Consider the following 23,923-nt stretch of genomic DNA (forward strand, 5'->3'; position numbering starts at 1 on the left):
GGAAGGAGGAAAGAATTTGTTAGTAATATTGTTGAGAGACATTTTCCATGTGTCTCCTGTGTCGACACATATTGTAAGAGATTTTGTTCTTGTACTATCTTTTCAATGATGTGTGTAGAACAAGTGGTCTTGGGAGATTTGAGGTACTGTCTACCTACAGAGCAGAGCGCAAATATTATGCTGTCCAGAAAAATCAAGATAAGGCCTTCCTCTGGGGAAGAAATTGTATGTTTGTTATCAGCCTCCTCGTGACTGGTGGGTTCCTGAGGATGGGTTTCTCAGCTGGGACTGAAACCCACTGTGTGCACAGCATCACCCTGAGCTGCTCCACATCACATCTGTGTGACTGTGAACATGAACTTTGTGTTGTGAGCAATCACCTTTTGTCTCTGATATAGGAGTCTCCTGTGTGCTGACAGCATCTATGAAACTATGTAGCCTCATTTGTTGGCTTCCAAGGGGGGGAAATCCCAGATCTTTGAAAAATAGAGATCCTTGAGGAATAAATAAAAGTTATAATTTGGTACTGTGCTAAGAACATTTTACACACTTAACTTAATCTTCAAACAGTGAATTTTAGGAGACTGAAAATTAGAGTGCTTTACTATTTTTTCAAGGTCAAACTGCAACTCACTGGCAGGATTACTAATGTAAGCACATAGATGTCTGACCATAACATCTGTGAGTTGAAGCACTAGGATTCACTGACTCCCTGGATACTTAGGTTTAAATAGAAGACTTTATTATGATCACAATTTTTAGAAATGTAATTTGTAGAACTTGATCTAGTACATGAGATATATGCAAAACGACAGACAAAAAATTAGGCCAGATGCAAATTTAATACCTTATTAAAAGAAATAATGCCTGAAGTTGTAGAATTTCAAAAATTATTTTGCCTGACTTAGTTAAGTAACTGTACCAATACTTTATATTTAGTATATGAATAGACTAGAACATCAAAATGTTTTGATAATATGTCTAAAGGTAAAGCATTGTTTTAAACAAATAAATGCATACTTTATATTTGTTATATTTAAATGTAGATAAATCCATTAAAAATGTATCTGACAGAAGGAATATACAGAGTTTATTTTAAAGATGTATAGAGATATTTGTCATACTTATAGTATGTGAATAATTAATAATAGATAAGTATTATTTTAGGATATCTTGTTCATTGTTTTTGATAATCAACATCACTTTTCTGGACTGTTCTTGCATCTTTAAAAAAATAAGAAGTGAAAATATAATTTATTAAAATATTTATATTTGGAAGAAGGTAAATCCCTATTTAGTCTAAAGCATAACTTTGGATTTTCTGGTAGGTACAGTTTTTTATTCTGTAAATATACCATTAATATTATCAGTATAATGCTTTAATTATTACATATTTTTAAGTTATTGTAGCAGTTGATGTAATGTATATTTTTCTTAACAACATTGGAAGTTAGAAGACAAAAGATCAATGCTATCTGAGAGAATATGATATTTTATAACTGCTGAGAGAATATGATATTTTATTTGATATTTTTTATAGCTATACTTACTGACCCTAAAATCAAATAAAGATTTTTCTGATGTTGAAGTTCTCAAAAAGTCCACCAACCATACAACTCTTTTAAGAACACATTATAGGATATATTCAAGAAACCAAAGGAGACATGAGAAAAAGAAAGATATTGAATCCAAAAAACTATGGATACTGAGTATAAGTTACGTGAGTTACACATGAAAGTTTACTGCAGACTTAACAACAGGTCTCGATTGGTAGAAAGGCGAATAGACTCCTACCGAGTGGAGGGCAAGAGGTTGCAGGAAATTGGCATGTTGCTGGCCACATTTCCATATTCAGTAAGTAACTGAAACAATTTTGAAAATTTAGACAGTTTCTTACTCATGGAACAGCAGGAAGCAAGAGCAGCTTATTCCCATGGGTTCTCATTGTCCCTCAAGTCCCATGGAGACCATGTGGAACCAGCTTAGTGGGATACTGCCCACAGTGGATCTGTGGGATACAAGCTAATCTCCTAGGAGAAGCAGGGGGCTTCACTATCCTGAAATTAAATACATTTTCCCACTCACCTCGAGGTAAACACTTTATCTAGGGTCCAAAGATAATTGCTTGAAAAGATTAAGACTTGTAGAAACACTATGGAGAATTGCTTCCAAACACATATTTAAAAGTTGCAAAAATCACCAATAGATTAACTGCGATAATAGTTGACTGTTACCATTGGCAGGTGGCATTTAGGGTAGTGAAATAAGCTAAAATGTTAATTTTCAAAATAGCTAGTAAATATTGTCTATAACTGATACATCATCAGTGAAGGAATATATACATCAGAATAATGATAAGAAGAACTAAAATGCTAAATAAAAAAAAAATGGTTAAAAGTAGTTACCGCCAATCAGTAGAAGAGGATTTTAATAATATATAGGTATTCGTTTAGGATATGTCTGGAGCAGGGTACATTTGTTCTCATTATACTTTGATTTGTACTAGCTAGTATTTTACTTTGTGCATGAGTTATTTGGAGGTGTCAAAGTAAATTACAAAAATTGAATTTCTAAACCTTCCAGAAATATTTTAAACTTATTTGTGTGATTCAAAAATATATTTCTCTGTGGCTATTTTCTCTGATACTAATAAACATTCTTTGATGTTTATTAGTTTTGGTTCTACTATTAGAGTTCTACCATTAAATTTAAAATATTTCTTTTACGGTGACAGAACTGTCACATTTTCATGAAAAAAATAATCAGAAGTCTCCCCTTCAGAACATGTAAGCTAAGAACAAATAGGTATAAACACTCTTTAAAGTAAATGTGGTATAAACATAAACCAATTAACTGCTATCTCATATCAGATCTTTGGTGAAGATAGAGGAAAAAATATGAAAAATTGAAATGGACAGTTAATAGAAAATAAAGTGGTTCCAAAGTCCACTTAAGAGCACATTATAACGTAAAAGTTCTCAACATCAGGTCACTTTGTTCAGAGGTAAATCATACTTTCATAATTAGATTTGATTTGGAGAAAATCGCACATTAAAATTTTGAACAAAGTTTTTATTTCTGGTAATGTCTTCATTACCAGTGTTTTTATATTTGCCTAACATTAGTAATTCTGTAAAAATAATCAAAACAGTAATCATTTTGCCAATAAGTAGAAAATTGGTATGAATATACTTTAGAAGAAAAGGCACAAAAGTGATTAATTAGTATTACATTAAGCAAGTTGTGTTTTGTTAAAATAACTATCTTTCTGCATCTCCCTGGAAACATGAAAATGCTACCAGGGAAGGTACCAACAAAATAATCTAAGGAGAGAAAACTAAATGATGTATGTGTCCTTGTTGGCATCTAAGAATGCTTATTATACAATGTTTTATGAAACTTTGGCTCCAGAAAGTATACACTAGCAGAAGTTGGTGAAGACTGTAGGTGAAGTTAGCCAATCAATTTTTAGACTTAGTATATGTGCTGCCGAAGCGAGCACCAATTTTTAGACTTTCAACAAGAAAACTAGAATGATTTCACATTGCTTCTTGTGACTGTATAGAGCAAAATGTTTGCTTGTATTCAATTCATTTTGGAAATCTAATGTTATTCCTTATATTGTCTCTTATGGGTAATTGTAACATAATACAAATAATATAATTTATTTTACATATACACCTCACAATACAGATGGATACTGAAAGAGCATACGATGCAGGACCATAAAAGGGAGATCCTAAAGAGCCTACACTACTGACAGTATAGTTAAGGGATGGCAAGCACAGCTTCAAAGCCTCCCTCTGACATTTAGTACCTTTGTGACTGTACACTGGCTACTTAACTTCTCTGTGATTCAGATTAATCATCCATAAAGTGAGAATGCAAACAGAATCCACTTCAGAGGGTTTTGTTAGGAATTCAACGAAATAATACAGGTAAAGCACCAAGAGGATGTCACACAGATACAAATGAGAGCTAAATTATATTAGTCCAGCCCTTTTTCTTCTAAACTGCTGAAAGTTCAAACCCAACAAATTTAAAGGATTTATTCAAAGTTTACCAAGGTGGCAAACCTGGGTTAAAATAGATCTCATTATTCTTAGAAAAAAATATGTAGAATGTGGGCTTAAGGAACAGAAAGAATACCTGGTAACTACCTTAAGTTAGAAATATCCCTGAGCTCTATAACCTTCAGTTTCCTCAGTGTCCAACTGGTATACCAATAATACCTACATGTTTTAAAGAGTAACTTAAATAAGAGAGGAAAAGTACCTTGCACATAATAGATATCAGATATATATATTCACCATTTTCCCTCACATTCCACACATGTATTATAGTCTCTCAACCCCACCATATTGACTGAAATAAATTGCATGTTGGGAATGGGAAATGAGCAGAGATGGAAGAAGAAACAAACTATTATTTAATACCTATTATATATGGGAAGTAATTTGTCTTCATTATTTCATTTAACTTTCATTACATTGAAGTTATTCTTTCTATAATCACTATCATTATTTCATTTAACTTTCATTAGATTGAAGTTGTTCTTTCTATAATCACTACTTACTGACATTCTAATTGCCAAAGTCTGTATCCATCTCTCAGATTCACATTACAGAACATTCCGCCCGTATTCAAGAATCAAGCTCACTATCTCTTTCAAGGCAGAATTTATTCCTTAGCTTCTGGACATTGTTCTCCCTTGTTTCTCATTTTAATCTCATTAAGTCCTCCAAAGATTCTTCTTTCTCTTCTGAGTCTGTGATTATTAGTCTTTTCCAGACTTCTCACCCTACTTTTGTCACATTTCACACCTCTGTGGATCTCCAATACAAACCTCTTCTCCCAGATATGTAAGCACAGACAAGTCTACAGTTGGGCCATAGACACCTTAACTACACTGTGTTCAATATTGAACCTAAAAATTTCCGATCTAAACTAGATATTTTAACAATGTTTCCATCTTGGTTGTGTCATCGAAATCTTCTCAGGAGTTGTCATTGAGTCCGAAGACCTCTCCTTTGCTAAATTCTATCACTCAATAAGTCCCGACCATTTAGCTCCCAAAATATTTCTTAAATCCATTACCTGCTTTTAATCCTCAATACCTAAATTACTATCATCTCAAGCTTAAATTATTACCAACCTTCTAACTGCTCTTGCTTCTTCATTTTCCACCATGATATTTAACCTTCATATATCCTAAATTAAGTATTTAAAATACCAAATATGACCTTTCCTTTACATGCTGAATTCACTGAAAATCTTTGTGAACTGGTTTGTTCAAGTATTAACTCAAAATATTATTCCCTTGTTATATTATTCATTATTAACAGACTTTTAAAATATAACTTCCAAGTAAATGAATCAAACTAATTGTGAGATGATAATTGTAACAAAAAGCATGAAGAGCTTCAAATACACTTTTAAAATTAGTTTTTAAGGTATATAGAATGCAACAAAGTATAAATTTATTTTTTTAAGCATTTCAAATTGAAAAAAATTCACAGGCCTGGTTTCCATTCTTTAACCTGTAAACAGAAACACTAATAACATAACTGTATTATTTTTTTTACTTTTCTTATTTTAGACATTTGAAAAGTAACAGATATTTGATACATAATTAACAGACCTATTTTAAGATAAAATAATTAATCCTGTAAGTTCATTAATAGTAATTTATCAAATGACTTAAAAGTATTATAAAATAAAGAAGTATAGAATAGTATATAGTGTCTTTAGTTCAACTAAATTATTTGCTCCAAATACATTTTACAGAAAAAGAATATATTCTCATTTATTTTTGCTTTTAATTCAATCTGTCTTTATGCTTTCTTCTACAAAATACAGATGACATTTCTTCTGCATGTAAAATTGACAATCCATGTTTTTCTATTTTTTGAGATATCAAACCAACATGTCTTTTTTTTTTTTTTATGAGACTATATAAATACTTCATTGACTTTGCTTTCGTTTCATATTTGGAGACTGAAAATGATCACGGGAATTGTAGGAACTCATTGAGAGTTTTGAAGAAAGCTAGTAAGCTATATCAAGAAACTATAATTTAAATTCTGAATTATTATTCCAAAAGACTGTTGAGATTGTGTGATGCTAAATTTCAAATATATTTTATGATTCTTTTACTTTCAAAAGAATTTCTCACAAGATCTTTTCAATATAAATCAATTGCTCTTACTTCTACATTTGGAAAGATAGCAATTCAGTATTAGAAGTAGAATAGCAAACATTTCCTTATTATCTCATATTTAATATTGGTGGATGTCAATACTGTTTAGTGTGGGGTAGCTTATATCTTTTTAGAGAAGTATGGTGTGAAAATGGGGACAGTGAGCAAGCATGTTTATTATTGAAAATAACGTGATTTTTAAACTTTATTTGTGATTATGTAATTTATCATTTATTTTCTTCCTTGTACTAATCTTGAATGGAATGTGCTTTATGGATTGGATTAAAATTTTTAAAGTACATAGAAGGCAAGACCAATCTGATATGTTTGAGTGCAGAGACTGGATATCAGCATCTCTCTGTCCAGTGTAATTTTATTTATTCTTTCAAGAAATGTACGCATTTTGCCATATGAATCTCAGGAAAAGAGTTGACATATCAACCCCTTAATAAATCTCAATGAATCCATTTTAAGCTCAGAAATGTTCAGTTTCTGACGTGATCTTTGGTTGTCTTTAAATCTAATGTTTAACTTGTAAGTACTTATAGGCCATACCATAGGGAATGTTGCTTCTAATGGGGCTTGTATCAATTCTGATTTGTTGGAGTCCATTGCATACCTGTTGTTAAATGTTGCGACTGTCACTGTTGTTATTAAAAGAATGCTTAGATTGCATATTTTAAAGATTTATTTTCAAAAAACACATTAGATTATAGGCTGGAAAGGAGTTATATAAGGACTATGTATAAATAGTACAAGAATTAAATATACTATTATGTAGTAAGAGTAAAAACAGGGCTATCTCTACTTTTATACCTGATAACATACAACAGCATACATTCAAAATACAAATTTCTGCCTAGAATTTATAGGAAAGATAAAAATTAATCCCACAATAATTTTATGTAGAAAATAAAATAATTGTGTAAAAGTTAAAATCAATCAATTAAGCAGCATTACTCCCAAAAAACATGTTCTTCAGAGAAGAGTTCTCACAATCTCCACATTTAAAACCATCTTTTTGCAGGTTATGTTCTATTTTAGAACAAATATTAATTTTAATCTAGGAGGAACTTTTAAAACAATAAATGATTGTTATTATAAATCATCAGTTCCCTATAATTTTATTTTTCTATGAATTTATTAAAATAAAATTATGGAAGAACTTATCATTTATTAATGTTATTTTTAATGGAGAAGTATACATGTTCCAAGAGTATATTAATACACCAGTATTAAACTATTTCTTACTGAAAATTCATCCCATCATAAGGGGATATTTTTTGTTGTTCTCTTCATTACTATCAGTAACTATGTTCCGTTTTCCATTCTATTTTTATATTTACTAATTTCCCATTATTCTTCTCAATAATGCAGTCTTTCTTAGTCATAGCTTTAGTATTCTTGACAGTGACTCAAGCCAGTATGTCTAATTTCTCAAATTTGGAAAAAACAATAGCAAAAACAAAAAATCTTTTTGATGTAAAATAAACAAGAAAGATGGAAATGATTAAAAAATTAAAAACCCCCAAAAATGTAGGGCCACAAATAACAACAATGGTTTCAAGGGAATGAATAAAATGCATGAAACAGGTAGGGTGAACAGTAGTAGATGGAAACAATCTGTATTGCATCATAGGTTAGTTTCCTGAAGGCCAAACTTTTCAAAAAACAGATATGTTAATAACAGAATAAAACAAAACAAAACAAAACAAAAGAACAAAGGGGCTATTTTTAAAAGTCCAGTATAGAAATGTAATGTTAAAACTCAATTTTTGACATTCGAAAACGTATACGTAAGTTATTACTCCATGTTTTTTCTTTTAAGAAATAAATTTATAACCCAAGCACAATAATTAAATAAGTACTGTTTCCTAATAGGGATCTATAGGAGTCAGAGCAATATACGAGTAGGGAAAAAAATGACTGTGTCAGATCACAGAACTCATCTCTGTGTCTTGTATTTTGTGGATAAAAATTATAAGATTTTCTCAGCTTAGTATGTTGGAAGACAGCTGAATATTCTACAAATCTATAGCTTCCCACATCTACTTAAAAACATTTCAAATAATCTTAGATGGGGGATCTCCTGTTAAAAGATAGCTATCTTTTCTTTCATGTTGTCGTTAAATTATCTCTGACCCCACACTCAAATTACATGGGCTCCCGTGATTTCGATAAGAGAGGGACTCAGAAAGATTCCTTCTCTACCTTATGTCTGATGTGGGTCCCAAGGAATAACAAAAGCCAACACAATTTGCTGTGTTTTATAAACCCACTGTGCTTATATTATAAATGTGTGGCTTTAGTATTCTTGACACAAGGCACAATGTTTGAAAAAAATGTTTTTTAGTCACTCTTGGCAACAGTATACCCGTTGAAATTGCTTTTTCCTAACCTTCTTTCTTGTCCCATAGTGACAACTTTGCCTTTTAATAAAAACACATTCTAAACTAATTAGCAAAAAAAAGTACTGAAGAATTTAAGAAACTAAATAAACTCCACAAAATTGTAATTGCTAAAACCTTGAAGGTATAGGCTTTAACAAATGTGTCAGAGTTGTTATTAAGATGATTATATCTTTCCAGAAGATCTTAAATGACCTAAAAAGGGTGTTTTCAATTACAAAAATATAATGTACAACGTAGATTGAGAGATCTAAAATCTAAATAAGCAGATTTTTATTTGAGAAAGCATAAATTAACATAATTGTATCAAGAAACTAGACACACACACACACACACACATGCACAGTGTAAAGGCCAATAGCTATGAACGAACGTGAAGAATTTATCAAGAAAATAACCAATAACCAAAGTGCCTAGGACACAGGATTCTACTGCTGAGTTACTTCAAACTCTCAAATATTCAATATATACTAGGGGTGTCCAAACTTTTTTCAACGTTTTTCACCAAGGGCCATATATGGTAAAATACACAAACAGCCGGGCCACACACTCTAGGTGAAGTATGTATTGCCTCACCTGGTTTATTTCAGTAAACTAAATATATTTTTGGAATTTGCTGCGGGCCAATAAAAAATGGATGGCGGGCCGCAGTTGGCCTGAGGGCTGCAGTTTGGACACCCCTGATATATACCAATAACAAAAAATGAACACAAGTCACATTTGACTTCTGCAAGTACAAGAGGCACTCAAAGCAGTTACCATCAACGTAATTTTAAAACAGTTTATTCCTTTCTTAAAATGTGTATACATTTTTTTTGGCACCCTCTGTATAAATAATATTGACTATAAGAAAATACGAAAACTTTCCAACTTTTTTGTAACCCATCATGATAAACAAAAGCATAAAAATAATGTTACAAGTATGTTTAATATGTGAAAACATTCTATAATTTATTAGCACTCAACAGTATTTTACAAGTATCATTAATTAAAATGAAATAGAAATGCAAAGATGGTTTAATTTCAGGAAATGTATTCATAAATCTTTATGACATATATTTCATATTGCACAGATGAAGAACCTGAGACTCATAAATTTAAATATATTGCCAAAGGCCACACAGCTAGTGCAGAACTGGGATTCTAAAAGCTATAGCCAATAAATTATGCTACCCCACAGGATAGGAACACATAAAACAAAATTCTGCGAAATAGTTAAAACACACAAGCAAAATTAGGAACAAGCAAGTCTAATACGCATGCTAATGGAGTTACTGTGATTGAGTATTTATTTAATTCTGACACTCTTGAAGAATAAAACATAAAGGGAAATATGATGAGTTATATGATTCTTAGTTTTTGATAAAAGGAACCTCGAGTTGTACAAAAAAATGCAAGTGAGAATATAGTGGAAACTATGAACAGGCCCAGAAGCCATTATTTTTTGTTAACATTCTATAAATCACCCTGATTACTACACTCAAAATTATGCTTGACACATTCCTTTTCCTTCTATCATATCCAATTGAATTTCAAGCTTTGTGAAATTCCACCTCAGCAATATTATTGAAATTCAATTTCTCCTCTTATTTCTACATGTACCATCTTTGCTGGACCTGATTACTTTCTCTCTCTCTCTCTCTCTCTCTCTCTCTCTCTCTTTTTTCATTTGTTTCAGGTGTACAAAACAACATGGTGATTATATATTTATATACCTCACAAAGTGATAACCCCAAAATGTCTATTACCCATCTGACACTGTAGTTATTATAATATGATTGACCATATTCACTATGATGTACTTTATATCCCCAACGACTAATTTTTTTTTAATTATAGTTGACATTCTACATTATTTTGTATTATTTTCAGGTGTATAACATAGTGGTTAGCCATTTATATAATTTACGAAGTGATCACCGCGATTAGTCTAGTACCCATGTGAAAGACAAATACCATATGATTGCCTTCTTTCTGAAGTAATACAATTGCCTTCTAAATAAATGCATCTAACCCACCCCACTCAAACCAAAAAGCATGACATCTGTAGCACAATAACATAGATTAAATTTAGGACAATTGTTTAGGGAATGCTAACTGTGTGGTCAAGAACTTCAACTTCTTTATGTGTCTGGCTCTAATGAACTACATCTAAAGATTTCATCTTTGGTAGTGACCGATTTGCACTGTATCCTTCTTAAAAGTACCCTGTGTACCAGTATAAACGGCATATGTTCTTTTCTCGAATGTGCCCCATGGCTTTAATCCCTTCAGGCTTTCATCTTTATCTCTTCTGTCCTCTCTCACCTAGGCTTATCTACTGAAATCTTTATTTCCTTTATTTTTTTTAATAAAAATTGTACATAATTAAGGTGTACAACATGATGATTTGATATACATATACATAATGAAGTTATTACAGTCAAGCTAATTAACATCTCTTTGCAGTAACCTTTTTTTTGATGTGTGTAGTGACAATATCCGAAATCCATTCCCTTAGCAAATATTTACTATTCACACAGTATTCACCATGCTGTACATTAGATCTCTAAACTTATTCACCCTACATAACTGCAGGTTTCCACCTGCAGTTCAGACCAACATCTCCACATACCCTCTACTTCCACATCCATGGTAACCACTGTTCTACTCTCTGCTTCTTTGTATTCACATTTTTAATATTTCACATATAACAGAGATCATGCATTATTTTTCTTTGTCTAATTCACTTAGCATAATGTGTTTCAGATTCATCCATTTTGTTACAAACGGAAGAATCTCCTTTTTTAATGCTGAATAATATCCCATTGTAAGTATATGTACTACAATTTCTTTATCCATTCTTCTGTCAACAGACACTTAGGTTGGTCTCATATCTTGGTTAGTATAAATAATGCAGCAATGAGCCTAGATATCTCACTGAGATATTGATTTCTCTTCCTTTGGGTATATTTCTAGAAGAGGGATTACCCACTGGATCATATAGTAGTTCTGTTTTTAGTTTTTTGAGGAAATTTTGTGGTTTTCCAGATATGCTGTCCCAATTTACATTCCCACCAACAGTGTACAAGAGTTCCATTTTCTCCACAACCTCAATAAAAGTTTTGTTTTTTTTTAAATCTTTTTGATAATGATAAAATCTTTTATAGGTTTTCTTCCATTTCTATGGATATGTCCACTCAAACTTAACATTTCAAATTATGAAGGTGTGTGAACGTGTTTAGATACATGCTGGGGTGAGGGTAAAATATTAAAGTGATATTTAAAATTAATTAAAAATTAAGATATTAGATATATAAAACCATAATAGCTACAGAAAACCCATAATAATAGGAAAAGTATTTTGGACCTTAAAATACTCAAATTTGAAACAACAGGTCAATTAAAAAGAATCTTCTGGATCTAGCCAATCAAATAAATAACTTAATGGAGCACTTATGCTTATGAACCACTTCTGTGGCAATCATTTAAATATGTCTAGGGCAGATTCCTTTGACTTGGGTTTACTAGCTGCAAAAGCAAACAAAAATCTTTCTAAGGCCCTTTCCAATGCTCTTGATCTTTGGTCCTGCAGGTTCCTTGAAGGATTTAGGGTTCCATTTTACATGTATATATGTTGTGTATATGACTAATATGATTTCAAATCCACTTGTTTATGACTTAAATGAAGCTGTTTCAATCCACTTGTTTATGACAGAAACAAAAATATATGTTGTTTTTAGAAGTAAAGTTGTTTTGATATAAGAATAAAGTAAGTCGTGTCAGGACATCATCACCTCATTTGTTAACATTTATAAGCACCCAGCAGTCCAGCTGCTGAGGGACCCCACTGGGGGCTTAATGATAAGAACATGTGGAAAAGCAAATATGGCAAGGGGGCTGTTAGAATGTAAATGCTGAGAGTTTGTGAGAATATTCAGTAGTGTTGGTTTGGGCGAGGCACACTTTGCTGACTAAACAGCTCTTAGAAGACCTTGAGACACTTGCTCCTATCATGGCCTAGGCAACTCTTTGGTCCGCAATGGTGCTAAACCAGGTAACAGTCCCTGAAGTGATGACTTCAGAGCAGCCTAGCCTGTCCACCGACATCCTTGCCTTGCTTTCCCTAGCAATGTGATCTAGCAACAGGGGACTTCCGTTTTTGCACTGGCAGGTGCAAGTCAGCTCATGGTTGAGCAAGCCATCTATTCCCAGAAACTAAACATGTATAAACAGGTACACTTTTGTAAAATTTGGACTTCATTTCTTTATCTAAGTGTACCTGGAATGATTTGTGATTAAGTCTTTCATTTGTTTGGAGTCTGTGATTTCTTATTTGTATTATTAAGAGATAGCATCCTGTATGCTATTGGTTTGTGAAATCATGCTAATTCCAACGGTGAATGTGTGCTAAATAAGTTGCTGGCAAAGACAGAATCATTCCTTGAGCATAACTGCCACTGAAAACAAAATAAAACAAAACAACATACAAAAATCTGTGGAAAATGCTGTTTGTAGTCCATTTTCACAACTATGAATCTCATAATAATCTAGGTATATAAAATACATTAGGAAGCTTTAAAAATCAGCTAAAATGTGTAGTCTTTGAACGAAGAGGATTAACCTTCCAAATAACCATTCTGTATTAGTAATCAAACATTTTTTTTTGAATGGAAGGAAGTAATACAGTAGAGGGACCTAGAAGCCCTGGCCTTTGTAATCTTGATTTCATGAGTAAGAACAGCGAAAAAAAAAAAAGAAGTTAAGTTACTGATTGAAGAGGGCTATGCTTATCTACTTATATAAAGTCAGAATCTAGAATTCAAAGAATGTAAACTACCTATATTCTTTTTTATATCTTTCACTTGTTAATAGTTTATTAAAATTATTCATTAATTTGACATCATTTTTGTGCTTATTTTATGAAAGGCACTACGCTGGGTGTGAGATATCAAAAAATATAAACTCTACTACTGATTTTTTAATATATATATATACACACACACACATATATATATATACACATATATATATATATACACACACACACATATATATATATATATATATATATATATATATATATATATATATATATTTTGGTATGTGGGTTACTTGAATGTATATATTTGGACCAATTTATGTATAGGTATTACTGAATACATTACGAGAACAGAGGAGAACTCTGTTTTTTCCTACCAAAGGAAATGCATTTTTATTAGTTTTAATATACTTCAAGTCACTTTGAAGCATACATTCTGCTCTTAACATAGTGAAAACTTACTATGGTGTCAATTTGACATCAAATGTAGGAAGTCAGAAAGATTTAAGAACTATTTCATTGTTGGTAGTTTCTGTCTCACTTTTTCTAGAACAGAGATGCTATTAAATTGAATTTCCTGCACTACACTGTCTACTGAAGACAAGCTGCTTCTCATGTAAATGACAGTTGAAAGATTAGAAGTGATACTGAAATAAGCTTTACATTACCCATGTCTCTTGGCCTTCAGCACTGTGTGTAAATGACATTCTCAGTTTTCTGTACTGCTTTTCCACAGTAGCTAGCAACATCCTGTACTTGTTTTGCCCTGACAATCCATCAGAGCAGGATTAGTTTAAATTATTCTTGCCTCTTTTTCTACGCACAATTGAACACAAATGATCTTTGCCCGCTCATGATAAGACTTTAAGAGAAGTTTCCTTCTTGACATATTAATATAAACATTGTACAGAGACTTTGAACAACATGAAACATAATTATTGTTTATTCACATGGGAATCCTCAGATGTGTTACCTTCCATATTCAATGCATACTGAGTTCCTTCTGTAGTTTGTGGGAGCTATGATAAATTGATACCACATCAAACATATTTTCTCATTCAAAAATGATTTCAAAAGCAAGGAATCTTATTGAAAGGAGATTTTAGTGAAGTGCTGTGATGTACTAGAGCTATATACATATTATAACTACCCCTTCTCAAATATTTTTAATACCTTCCAATAAAAATAATAAAACACCGATATTGAACTTACAGGTGGATTTACTTCATACCTCAAGTGATTGTCAGAGGAAAATATATTCAATTACATAAATAGAGAGTGGGGATGAGGAAGGCAAGATATACTGAAGCAATGAGAAGAAAACTGTAATTACTCTTAATTATATGGGTGTTGATTAATATATTCAAGGTCATGTCTGAACATGCTCATTTGAGCTATGCTACAGAAAGTGGATTGGAAGATAGGGACTTGAGGAATCCAGAAGGAATCGAGCTCTAAAATTGACTGTAGGCTGGGGTGAGGCAACAAGAGTGAGGCTGAAAGAACAAGTCTCCTGGAAGACAGCTTAGAATCTTTCTTCTACCAGTGTGTGTCTCTCTGCAGATTGCCTAATATTTGAACACTAGCTTACCATTAATTTGCAAATTAATTAATTTACTCTTGAATAGTAAAATCAACTGTTAGTTGCTGTACTAAAAGTGATATTAAAACACAGCTTTTAAATTCTGAATTATTTTAAATATTACTTAATTTGTAAAGACAGATATAAATGGCAAAATTGAAGTTCAAAGTTTTGTCTTTAATAACATTTTCATCATGGGACTGTAATATAGAGTATCAAGTTTAAGAATATTATGTTTAAGAAAATACATAATTTATATTAAATAAACTTCATATCTTCTTATAGGAATATGTTATTCATATTTTTTTAAGAAAAAAGGCAAAAATAACTTATTTGCATTCAGAACCCATGACAATAACTGTTAAATTATAAAATTCAGATGGTAATAAAATGTGTGATAAATGTTTACATTAATGTTCTATATGGACTTAATAAAACATCTGGACTTAATAAAACATCTATATTTTATATTTCCTTCTTTGTCTATAGCTATGAAGAACTGAAACTACAAGCTATGTAGATTTTTTTTAAAGGAATAAGGAATACCTTAAGTAAAAATAATAATAATGATACCATGCAAACCATGGTAAAAAACTCTATGAAAAGTCAAGTTATATACTATAATAAACATCAGTTTCAATAATTTTATTATTTGTCATCAAACCTATAAAAATAAAATTTAAAAACTCTAGATCTAACCAAAAGAGAGTTTAGTTTAATTTATAAAATTATTCATTAGGAAATTTTACTTACACACACTTACACACACACACACACACACACACACACTATGTGGGGTAGACATCTTTATTTAAAAAGATCAGCAGCTCTCATTGACTAAGCAGTTCTACTCTAAACCAAACTACTTTAGCACTTTCTATAATATCACTGATGAGTTGCTTGTACCAAAAGGGGGGAAAAAGGATCTAAAACATTTTAGACACGATAATTTACAGAAGGCATTGCTTTAGATATCTTATATACAAGTATGGTGAGTATGTAGGAAAGAAGTATCCAGCTATTACAATTAAGATAAATGGAAATCTATAGAAAAACGTTACTTGCTATAATAATTGAGGCTAAAGGAAAAAAAAAACTCATTTACAAAATAATTACTAAATCGGTATATGTACAAAAGTAAACTTCACTATGTACATATGACAACACTTACTGCAAAACATTTTAATAGCGAGAACAAATATAAAACTATGAATAAGTGTTCATCACTTACCTCTCTTAACATTTCTGCTTGTACTTGTGGACTTATCTGAAGGACACGGGCAACGTCCTTCGCATCTGACTGAGATCTGTTTTCCTAAGAGACATGCTTGATATTCTAGTTTGCACTGTATGAAGAGAAAAAAGTAGTAATTCAATAGAAAGTAAAGAATATAAAAATAGAAAGTAAAGAATAGTATACTTGTGATTCTACTGGATATGACATGGAAAAGATAAATGAAAGGAATAGAAGAAAAAGCATTACACCTGAATTCAAATCTTCAGAGTACCACTTCTTAAATGTGACATCTGGGCTAGTTACAGAAATATTTTCAGCCTCCTTAATTTTCCCATATGAGTAACTGGAATAACACCTAACTGGGATAACACCTGGGATAACATCTATAGAGTTTTAAGAATCAAACAGCAGTATAAAACTGAATAAAATTAAGGGCAAATAAATAATCAAACTATTATGGCACATAAAGTTTTATTTAGTTTAGTTCTGGTTTGGTTTGATTTCCTTTGTAAATATTCCTCTGTTAGAATTTTAAGCCTAACTATTTGTAACTCATTCATAAGATAATATTTTAAAAGTGCACACTGACATGATTTTAAAAATCGTAAATCTACTCCATCTTTTAAGAGGCAATAATTATCTTCCTACCTTAAAAGAAATTGATCTTGCTAATTCTGAAGTAATGTGATTTCTTTAGTGGCTACCTCCATAATTTACTCAGTACAAATTATTTTAAGATTAAATAGGGCAGACTTTCTGGCTCCAATCGACAAATGCACCAGTGACTAATTTAATTCAGCTTCAGCTGATACCAAGAAGCACAGAATACACCCAATGACTAATCAGATTACATTTTCTTTTTCTTGTCAAATAACTCTCTAATGGATGGGCAAAATTCTTAACTAGCCCTGCAACATCTGATTAAAAATTATTATACTTGGAATACACTTGTAGTGGCTTAGTGGGACTTTTTGGAGAAATAAGCTATTTCAAAGGTATCATTATTTTTTTATTATTCAATATTTCAATAATCGAAAAAAAATGATCTTGTTATGTAAAAATCACAATAAATTTTAAACTCAATTAAAAATTCCCAATAGGTAATCAAAAGCAGAAGTCACTAGTTAACAAATTCTGAATGCTGTAATGAACACCAAATAAGTTATATAAAACTTTGAGACTTCACATTTAATATTCTTTCCTGTAACTTCTTCTAACTTAATATTTTAGAACCCTGCATCTGGTCATAAGGAAATTCTGACTCATGACATAATTTAAGTAAAATTCGGGAGGAATTATATTTGGAATATGATCAGATAAAGCTAAAAGTCAATATGTTATAGCTAATGTTTAATTTTGAAATTTGAAAATAGGTTAGCTCCCTTCAAAGGTGTTATGCCATACTCATTTACATTTTTAAATGTGTTTATTTTAACAGTGAAATTTTTATTGAAAGAAAATGAAAGTTCAAAAAATATTTTAACAAAAATACATGAGTTTTTAGTTTATTAAAAAGGATAATCACCTATTTTCTACTCAAAAGTTGTAGATTAATTATAATGCTATTCAGCAGATAATTTATAAAAAAGGAGGACAACCTTTATAAAAACTTAATTTTCTTTTTACCAAATTTTGTTTTTTAGCTAACTTTCTTTAACATGATTATAAGCTAAAAATTAAAAAGCCGCCTTTAAGAGCTGCATGATATGATATAGTTATAGCTTTGCAAAATAATTACTTCATAAATGAAACAATTTTTCTTCAGAATGATTCTACTGAACACTTTTTTTCTTTATGCCTTTCCATAAAGAGCAATAGACTCAGATGTACAGCAAAAATGTATACCCCATGTGTATAATTATATGAATTCTAGCTTCCTGTAATCAAAAAACCATTTAGTTTAATTTACTTATAGATTATTTAAAAAATCTTCATAGAGAATATTAATCAAAGAATATTAGGATATTAAATGTAGTAGTTTTTTAAAAAGTAGGTACATCTACTGATTGCATTTCTAATTAATCATGTTCAATTTACTGAATTATCACAAAGCTGAAATATTTATAAAGGTATAAGTGAACTAAAATATCACATAAAGGGCATGTTCATTAGTACATAATTGCCAAAAATGCAAATACTGTAGGGAAAGACATGATTAATGTATTCCTGATTCAGAACCTGAGTATTGAGAAAATTGAAGTTATGAGTTATTGTGAAAAGGGAGCCCACATAATGATTTTTCAGTGGTCAAACTTGACGCTTGTCAGCAAAATTAAGTTAAAGTCATTTACTTAATAACAAGATCAAAGAAGAAAATATGATTTACTGTAGGAGAGATCGGGCTGCCCACAGAAAAGACCCTCACAAGCAGGGATCAACAGACACTAGAAAAGGCTATGGTTACAGGTTTTCATGATGCAATCACCATGATCATGGCAGATAGCTTAAAACAAATGGGCTCATCTAGGGTAATTTTGTCCCTCCTGGGGGAACATCTGGAGATATTTTTTCATTGTTATGACTAAGGAGAGGAGGGATTGCGGCTGACATCTACTAGTTGCAGGCCAGAAATGCTGTTAACGATCTTACAATGCACAGGTCAGCTCCCCAATATAAAGTGTTATCTGATTTCTGATGTGAATAGTGTCTAAATAGATTGAGAAATCCTGATTTAGGCACTGGTCTACTGAAAACCAAAAAAATGGATTAACTAAATTCTCCAGATCTCTTCCCTATTTCCTTAGGAATTTTTTCTTGGGTACTCACTAATGCATTTAAAATAAAGCAATGGTGTAAAGTATTTGTAAGTACTTTAATTATCCAGAAAACCTGAAAATACAAATCAGCTAAAACAATAAAACACAGTTGATTGCAACCAGTTTCCTTGAGTCATCACTATAGGTCACCTATTGTATTAAGCAATTTTGATGTATTACTCTCATCAAAATAAGATATATTTCTTAAATGAATTTTTACAAGTGAAGCTTAGAGAGCTTAGGAAACCAAGCAATAATATGGAGCTAAATTGAGATTCAAATACTATTTTATAATGTTTCTAATGTAGAACGAGTATATAATCAGAAGAAGGCAAAAAGAGCAACGATGTTCTATTTCTTTCTGTTGTGAAAAAAAATTTTGTGCAAGTGAAAAAAAAATACAAATTGGGAAGTATGGAATATCACTGATCACCTTTTGTTTGGATTAATATATTGCATTATATCATCTCTTTAACACCTTATACAACCAATATCTTAGACATGAGCTGAGATCTCATGCCTAGGATTCCTCATACACAGCTATAAGCTAACCTTTTGCCTAGCAAATCACGTCCACTTACTGTTCCCTACTCTGGTATTTTCCATTCAAAGACAACCAGAGGTGGAAAAAACACTTGATTTGATCTTAAATCCATTCAGTCATTCAATTGGGATTTGCCATTGCACACATATAATAATTGTAATGTACATACACAAGCAGGAAGTTAAACAGAGCAGCAGATTTAGCACCAAAGTGGACAGTATACCATTGTTTTCTCTATTTAACACTCTACTTTCCATTAAGGAATAATACCCTAGTTATTTTGTTTAACCTCTCTTCTCACCAGAAACTTTATTTTGGGAAACTTCTATTTACACTACAACATTTTATATCATACTACCCTCACCGTAGGTGAAAAGTCATGTGACACGAGGCAGGTCAGAGTTACTTTCCTACATTCTTCATTATATCTGAGGGGACAGAGGCAGGCCTTTTTTAAGCATTATGCTAGAGATGTGAGCATAGACGTTACTTAGCAAAGTCAAAATGAGAAAAGGATCAAGGGAGTCCTGAGAATATTAAAGTCCTTAATTTAAGCAACTGTAAAGGAGCACTGATGTGCGAATCAATTTCCCCTTATTCCTTATATATTTAACCCCTTTCTATCAGACATTCAAGTCAGCATCTAGAAATTGGGAATTGTAAAGGACTCATTGAATTTAACCACAGGTGAGGGCAGTAAGGACACGTGAACCCACTGTGAACTTGCAATAAGTTTACAATCCTTGTCATGTAGTCATGTACCGGTGAAAATATTGCTCCAGTTGGCAACTGGATTGCCTGACCAAGGAAAAGTGCCAGGAACAAAATATGCTTAACCATTACCTTACTGAACACATTGTTTTAGATGTAGTACAATCTCTGGATCAGTTAATCTCCAATTTTGCAAACATGATTACCAAAAAAAAAATTTTTTTTCTTTCAAAACTAAACACATCTCAAAATACCCAACCTAAACATCTCGTTTGGCACAGAGTTTACACTATCTCGTAATGCAACGTCAGAATGTACCAAGAAGAAAACAACTTGAACCACAGATTATGGACGCAGAACTGGATACAGTAGTGGATTTTGGATGGTTTCCTTTTGAAGAGTATCTACGTATGTTCACAGCTGTACATCGGGTTGCTGCATTACATTCTGTTTTAAACTCAATTTAATCCACAGTAGCACTAGAATGTCAGGATTGTACATTCTTTCACCTCAGTTGAGATTGTGAGTGTATGACTATAAAAGACCTTCCTGATTTTCCTATTACTTAATTATTCACTTGTTATTAGATCATCTCTATTCAAATATCTCTTATTTTGTGATTTCTGTGCATAATATAGCATTTACGTAGATGTTTTCCTCTTTGTTAGCTGTTGTTCTAAACAGGTATTCTAGAATTCAAAATCTGGTAATAAATTTTAACACTTTAAAGGTCAATGGGATAGTATACTTATTTGACTGTCACTTTATTCTTACACGTTTTAATGAATTTTGTTATTAAACCAAAATTCTTGTTTAAATTATTATGGACCAATGTTGCTTCAATTATCAGTAATAGCTTCAATTAAAATATAACCCATAAAAACATGTTGTTTGATGATTGATAGAATACATACATAAAATTAATGAAATTAATTTAACTTACTATTAGTTTATATTTTCATTAGTTACCGTATCATATGGATTTTGCCAGATAACTCGTATAATTTCCCATAGAATTTTACATAGGAATGAGCAGTAATGATTAAAAATAATTTTAAAAAGGATGAAAATAGAAGGTAATGACACCAAGTACTCCTAAAAATGAGGATGGCATTTAAGAAGAAATTAGTCTTACAGATATAAATGGGAGTGAAGTTTTAAAAAGGAATGGGAGTAAGAAAACAGGGATGCATTGTAAAATAAAAGAACATACTAGGAGTTGAAAGATTCAGGACAGATGTTAAATTTAGCCAACAAGAGAAAAGACTCTAAAGACCTCAGTATAGTAAATGACTTCAACAATTACACTACAAACATCAAAATACTAAAGTGTGATAGCTTGTGTATACATTTCATTGTCTATGGGGCTCACATGCTTAAAGTTTCATATTAACTGTTTTAATAAACTAAAGTTGGAGGAAATTCCTTGTTTATTATGCTTAAGAAATACCAAGAGCCTATTTAAAAATATACTATTCTTATTACTAAAATGTATACTTAACAGTCCATAGCTCCTACACAATTTTATGCACTGGTAGCAACCATATACTTTGGGATGTGCTAAAAGACAAAGATAGGGAAGAGTGGATACAATTAACTTTGAAATAAAGATACAAACACATAGAACTTAGGTTTCCACTGTATAAACCTGAGGGAGTAAGCTGAGAAGCCATTAACTCTAGAATTAAAGTGCCCTCTGTTGATTCACTCAAGAAATACAAGTGCATCTAAGACCGTAGCTCATACACATTTGGAAAGGAAGACTCCTGGCAAGACTGGCTATAGTCAAGAGCGAGGCCCTGCTAATTTGAGTGCTCAAGACATATTATTAAAGATGAGTTTATATAGGAAAGGTAAATATAAAAATGAAATAACAAGGTATAGCGAAACAGAGATAGCTGAATCAAACTAGTTAACCTTTCAGAGGTTAATAATTCATGAAGTATTCTAAATACACACACACACATACACACTGGGGTGCCAAAAAAAATGTATACAAGTGGATGTTTTGGTCAATGTTGCTCAAGCAGTAGTTTGCCATAATCAGAAGTATCTGGATGTTGATGGTAACCACTTTGAGCACCTCTTATAATTGCAGAAGTCAAACATAACTTATATTCATATTTTGTTATCGGTATATATTATTACAATTTTAATAGTTTTTTCCTTTCCTAAAATGTGTATACATATATATTCTTTTTTGGCACCGTGTGTGTGTGTGTGTGTGTGTGTGTGCCAAAAATTACTCAACATGAGTCCATGTTGATCCCTCCAATTCTGATCTAACTTCTGAGGATTCTTTGCAGCTGTCCATTCCCATGTTTGTAACTACTTTTGCCAACAATGAGAAACATAGATTTACTTATATGCTCAATCTATTTTCTTAATTGCTCAACCGTAACACTCTCAGAATCTTTCTGGTCATCTCCTCAGCATAGAAATTCCAGGAACATTCCCCACTAAATACCCCATGTCCTTAGACACAGATAGGCACACCTCCCCAGGGCTGTATCGCAGGGTTCAACCCTCTCCCTTCACCAGTTTGCAGTGGGTTCCATTAACTTACTTTGAGCCAGAGAGGTGAGGAGCGGAGCCTAACATTTTTTTTTTTTCCCTGCAGTTCTATCATTTACTAAGAGAGGAGTTCTAAAATCTCACAATGTGTTAACGAGATTTGGCATTTTCTCCCTGTAGAAATTGTTTTATATATCTTGGAATTATTTTATTATATACAATGAAGATTAGGATTATATTAGATTTTAAAGGAGAGTTAACATATTAATCATTATGTAGTAATCATCTTCATCTTCTACGGCTTTTATCTGAAAATAGAGTTTGTCTGACATTAATAGAGCTAGCCTACTATTTTTTAGAGTTGAGATATAGGTCCCTGTAGATCTCCTGTGTTTCTCTACATCTTGGGAGCAGAGGCACTGACAGCCTTTGGTTAGTATTATCTATTCAACTTAGTTTCTATAGCAAATACCCTTGCAAGGTAGAGATAATACATCATTTAGGGGAAAGGACAGATTTGTTTGCTTCCCAATAAAGATAGTGTCCCCCATGAGGCAAAATTTGGGCAGATATGTTTGCAGCCTATTATAAAAATACCAGGGTTCCCTTACATGTGACACAAACCCAAAGTGAGTGGCGCATCCAACTGGTCCACTATACACTGCGCCTGTGGGACTTATGGGGAAAGGAGAATTGACACAAATATGAAGATTATGCTGTTTGTGTCATACGTAAATTCCTTGTTTCAGACCCAGAAGTCTCATGTCTTTTGCCAGCATTCATGAAACTGTGGCATTTTAGAAGTGGGGTAAAAATCTCTGACCCTTCAATCTTGACAGTTCTGGGAAACAAGGATGGGACGTTGACAGAGATAGGGCTTTCTGGAAGTGAAAGGATACCAAGCCCCATGGGCCAGATTAGAAGATATAAGAAGATTCCCCCTGATACAGTAGTGAATGCTGTCACCTAAGTCATGAGGCAGAGGTGGTGAAAAACTCATCCACTCTTCTACCTGTTATTAAAATTTTCAAGCATGAACAGCATGAGATAGGACTGACTGAAACTATCCAAATAGTATTTTGGTCATTGCTCACTAGCCTCGGGGAAGGAGGAAGTGGTGTTATCTTGACAGTGAGTAAAAGTTTCCATATTTCCAAATGAGACAGAGGCC

The 23,923-nt window shown here is 32.0% G+C and overlaps 1 protein-coding gene across 4 annotated transcripts in view; it reads right to left on the reverse strand.

Annotated features, from left to right (window-relative positions):
* SPOCK3 (SPARC (osteonectin), cwcv and kazal like domains proteoglycan 3) overlaps positions 1-23,923 on the reverse strand; it is a 335,282-nt gene that overhangs the window by 80,940 nt on the left and 230,419 nt on the right. For all 4 annotated transcript variants that reach the window (XM_074338292.1, XM_074338291.1, XM_019731467.2 and 1 more), the window contains one exon: positions 16,222-16,336. In XM_074338292.1, the coding sequence (XP_074194393.1) occupies positions 16,222-16,336 (115 nt within the window). The remainder of the gene's footprint in view (positions 1-16,221; positions 16,337-23,923) is intronic.

Source organism: Rhinolophus sinicus, linkage group LG07 (assembly GCF_036562045.2).
Source record: "Rhinolophus sinicus isolate RSC01 linkage group LG07, ASM3656204v1, whole genome shotgun sequence".
Classification (NCBI taxonomy): domain Eukaryota; kingdom Metazoa; phylum Chordata; class Mammalia; order Chiroptera; family Rhinolophidae; genus Rhinolophus; species Rhinolophus sinicus.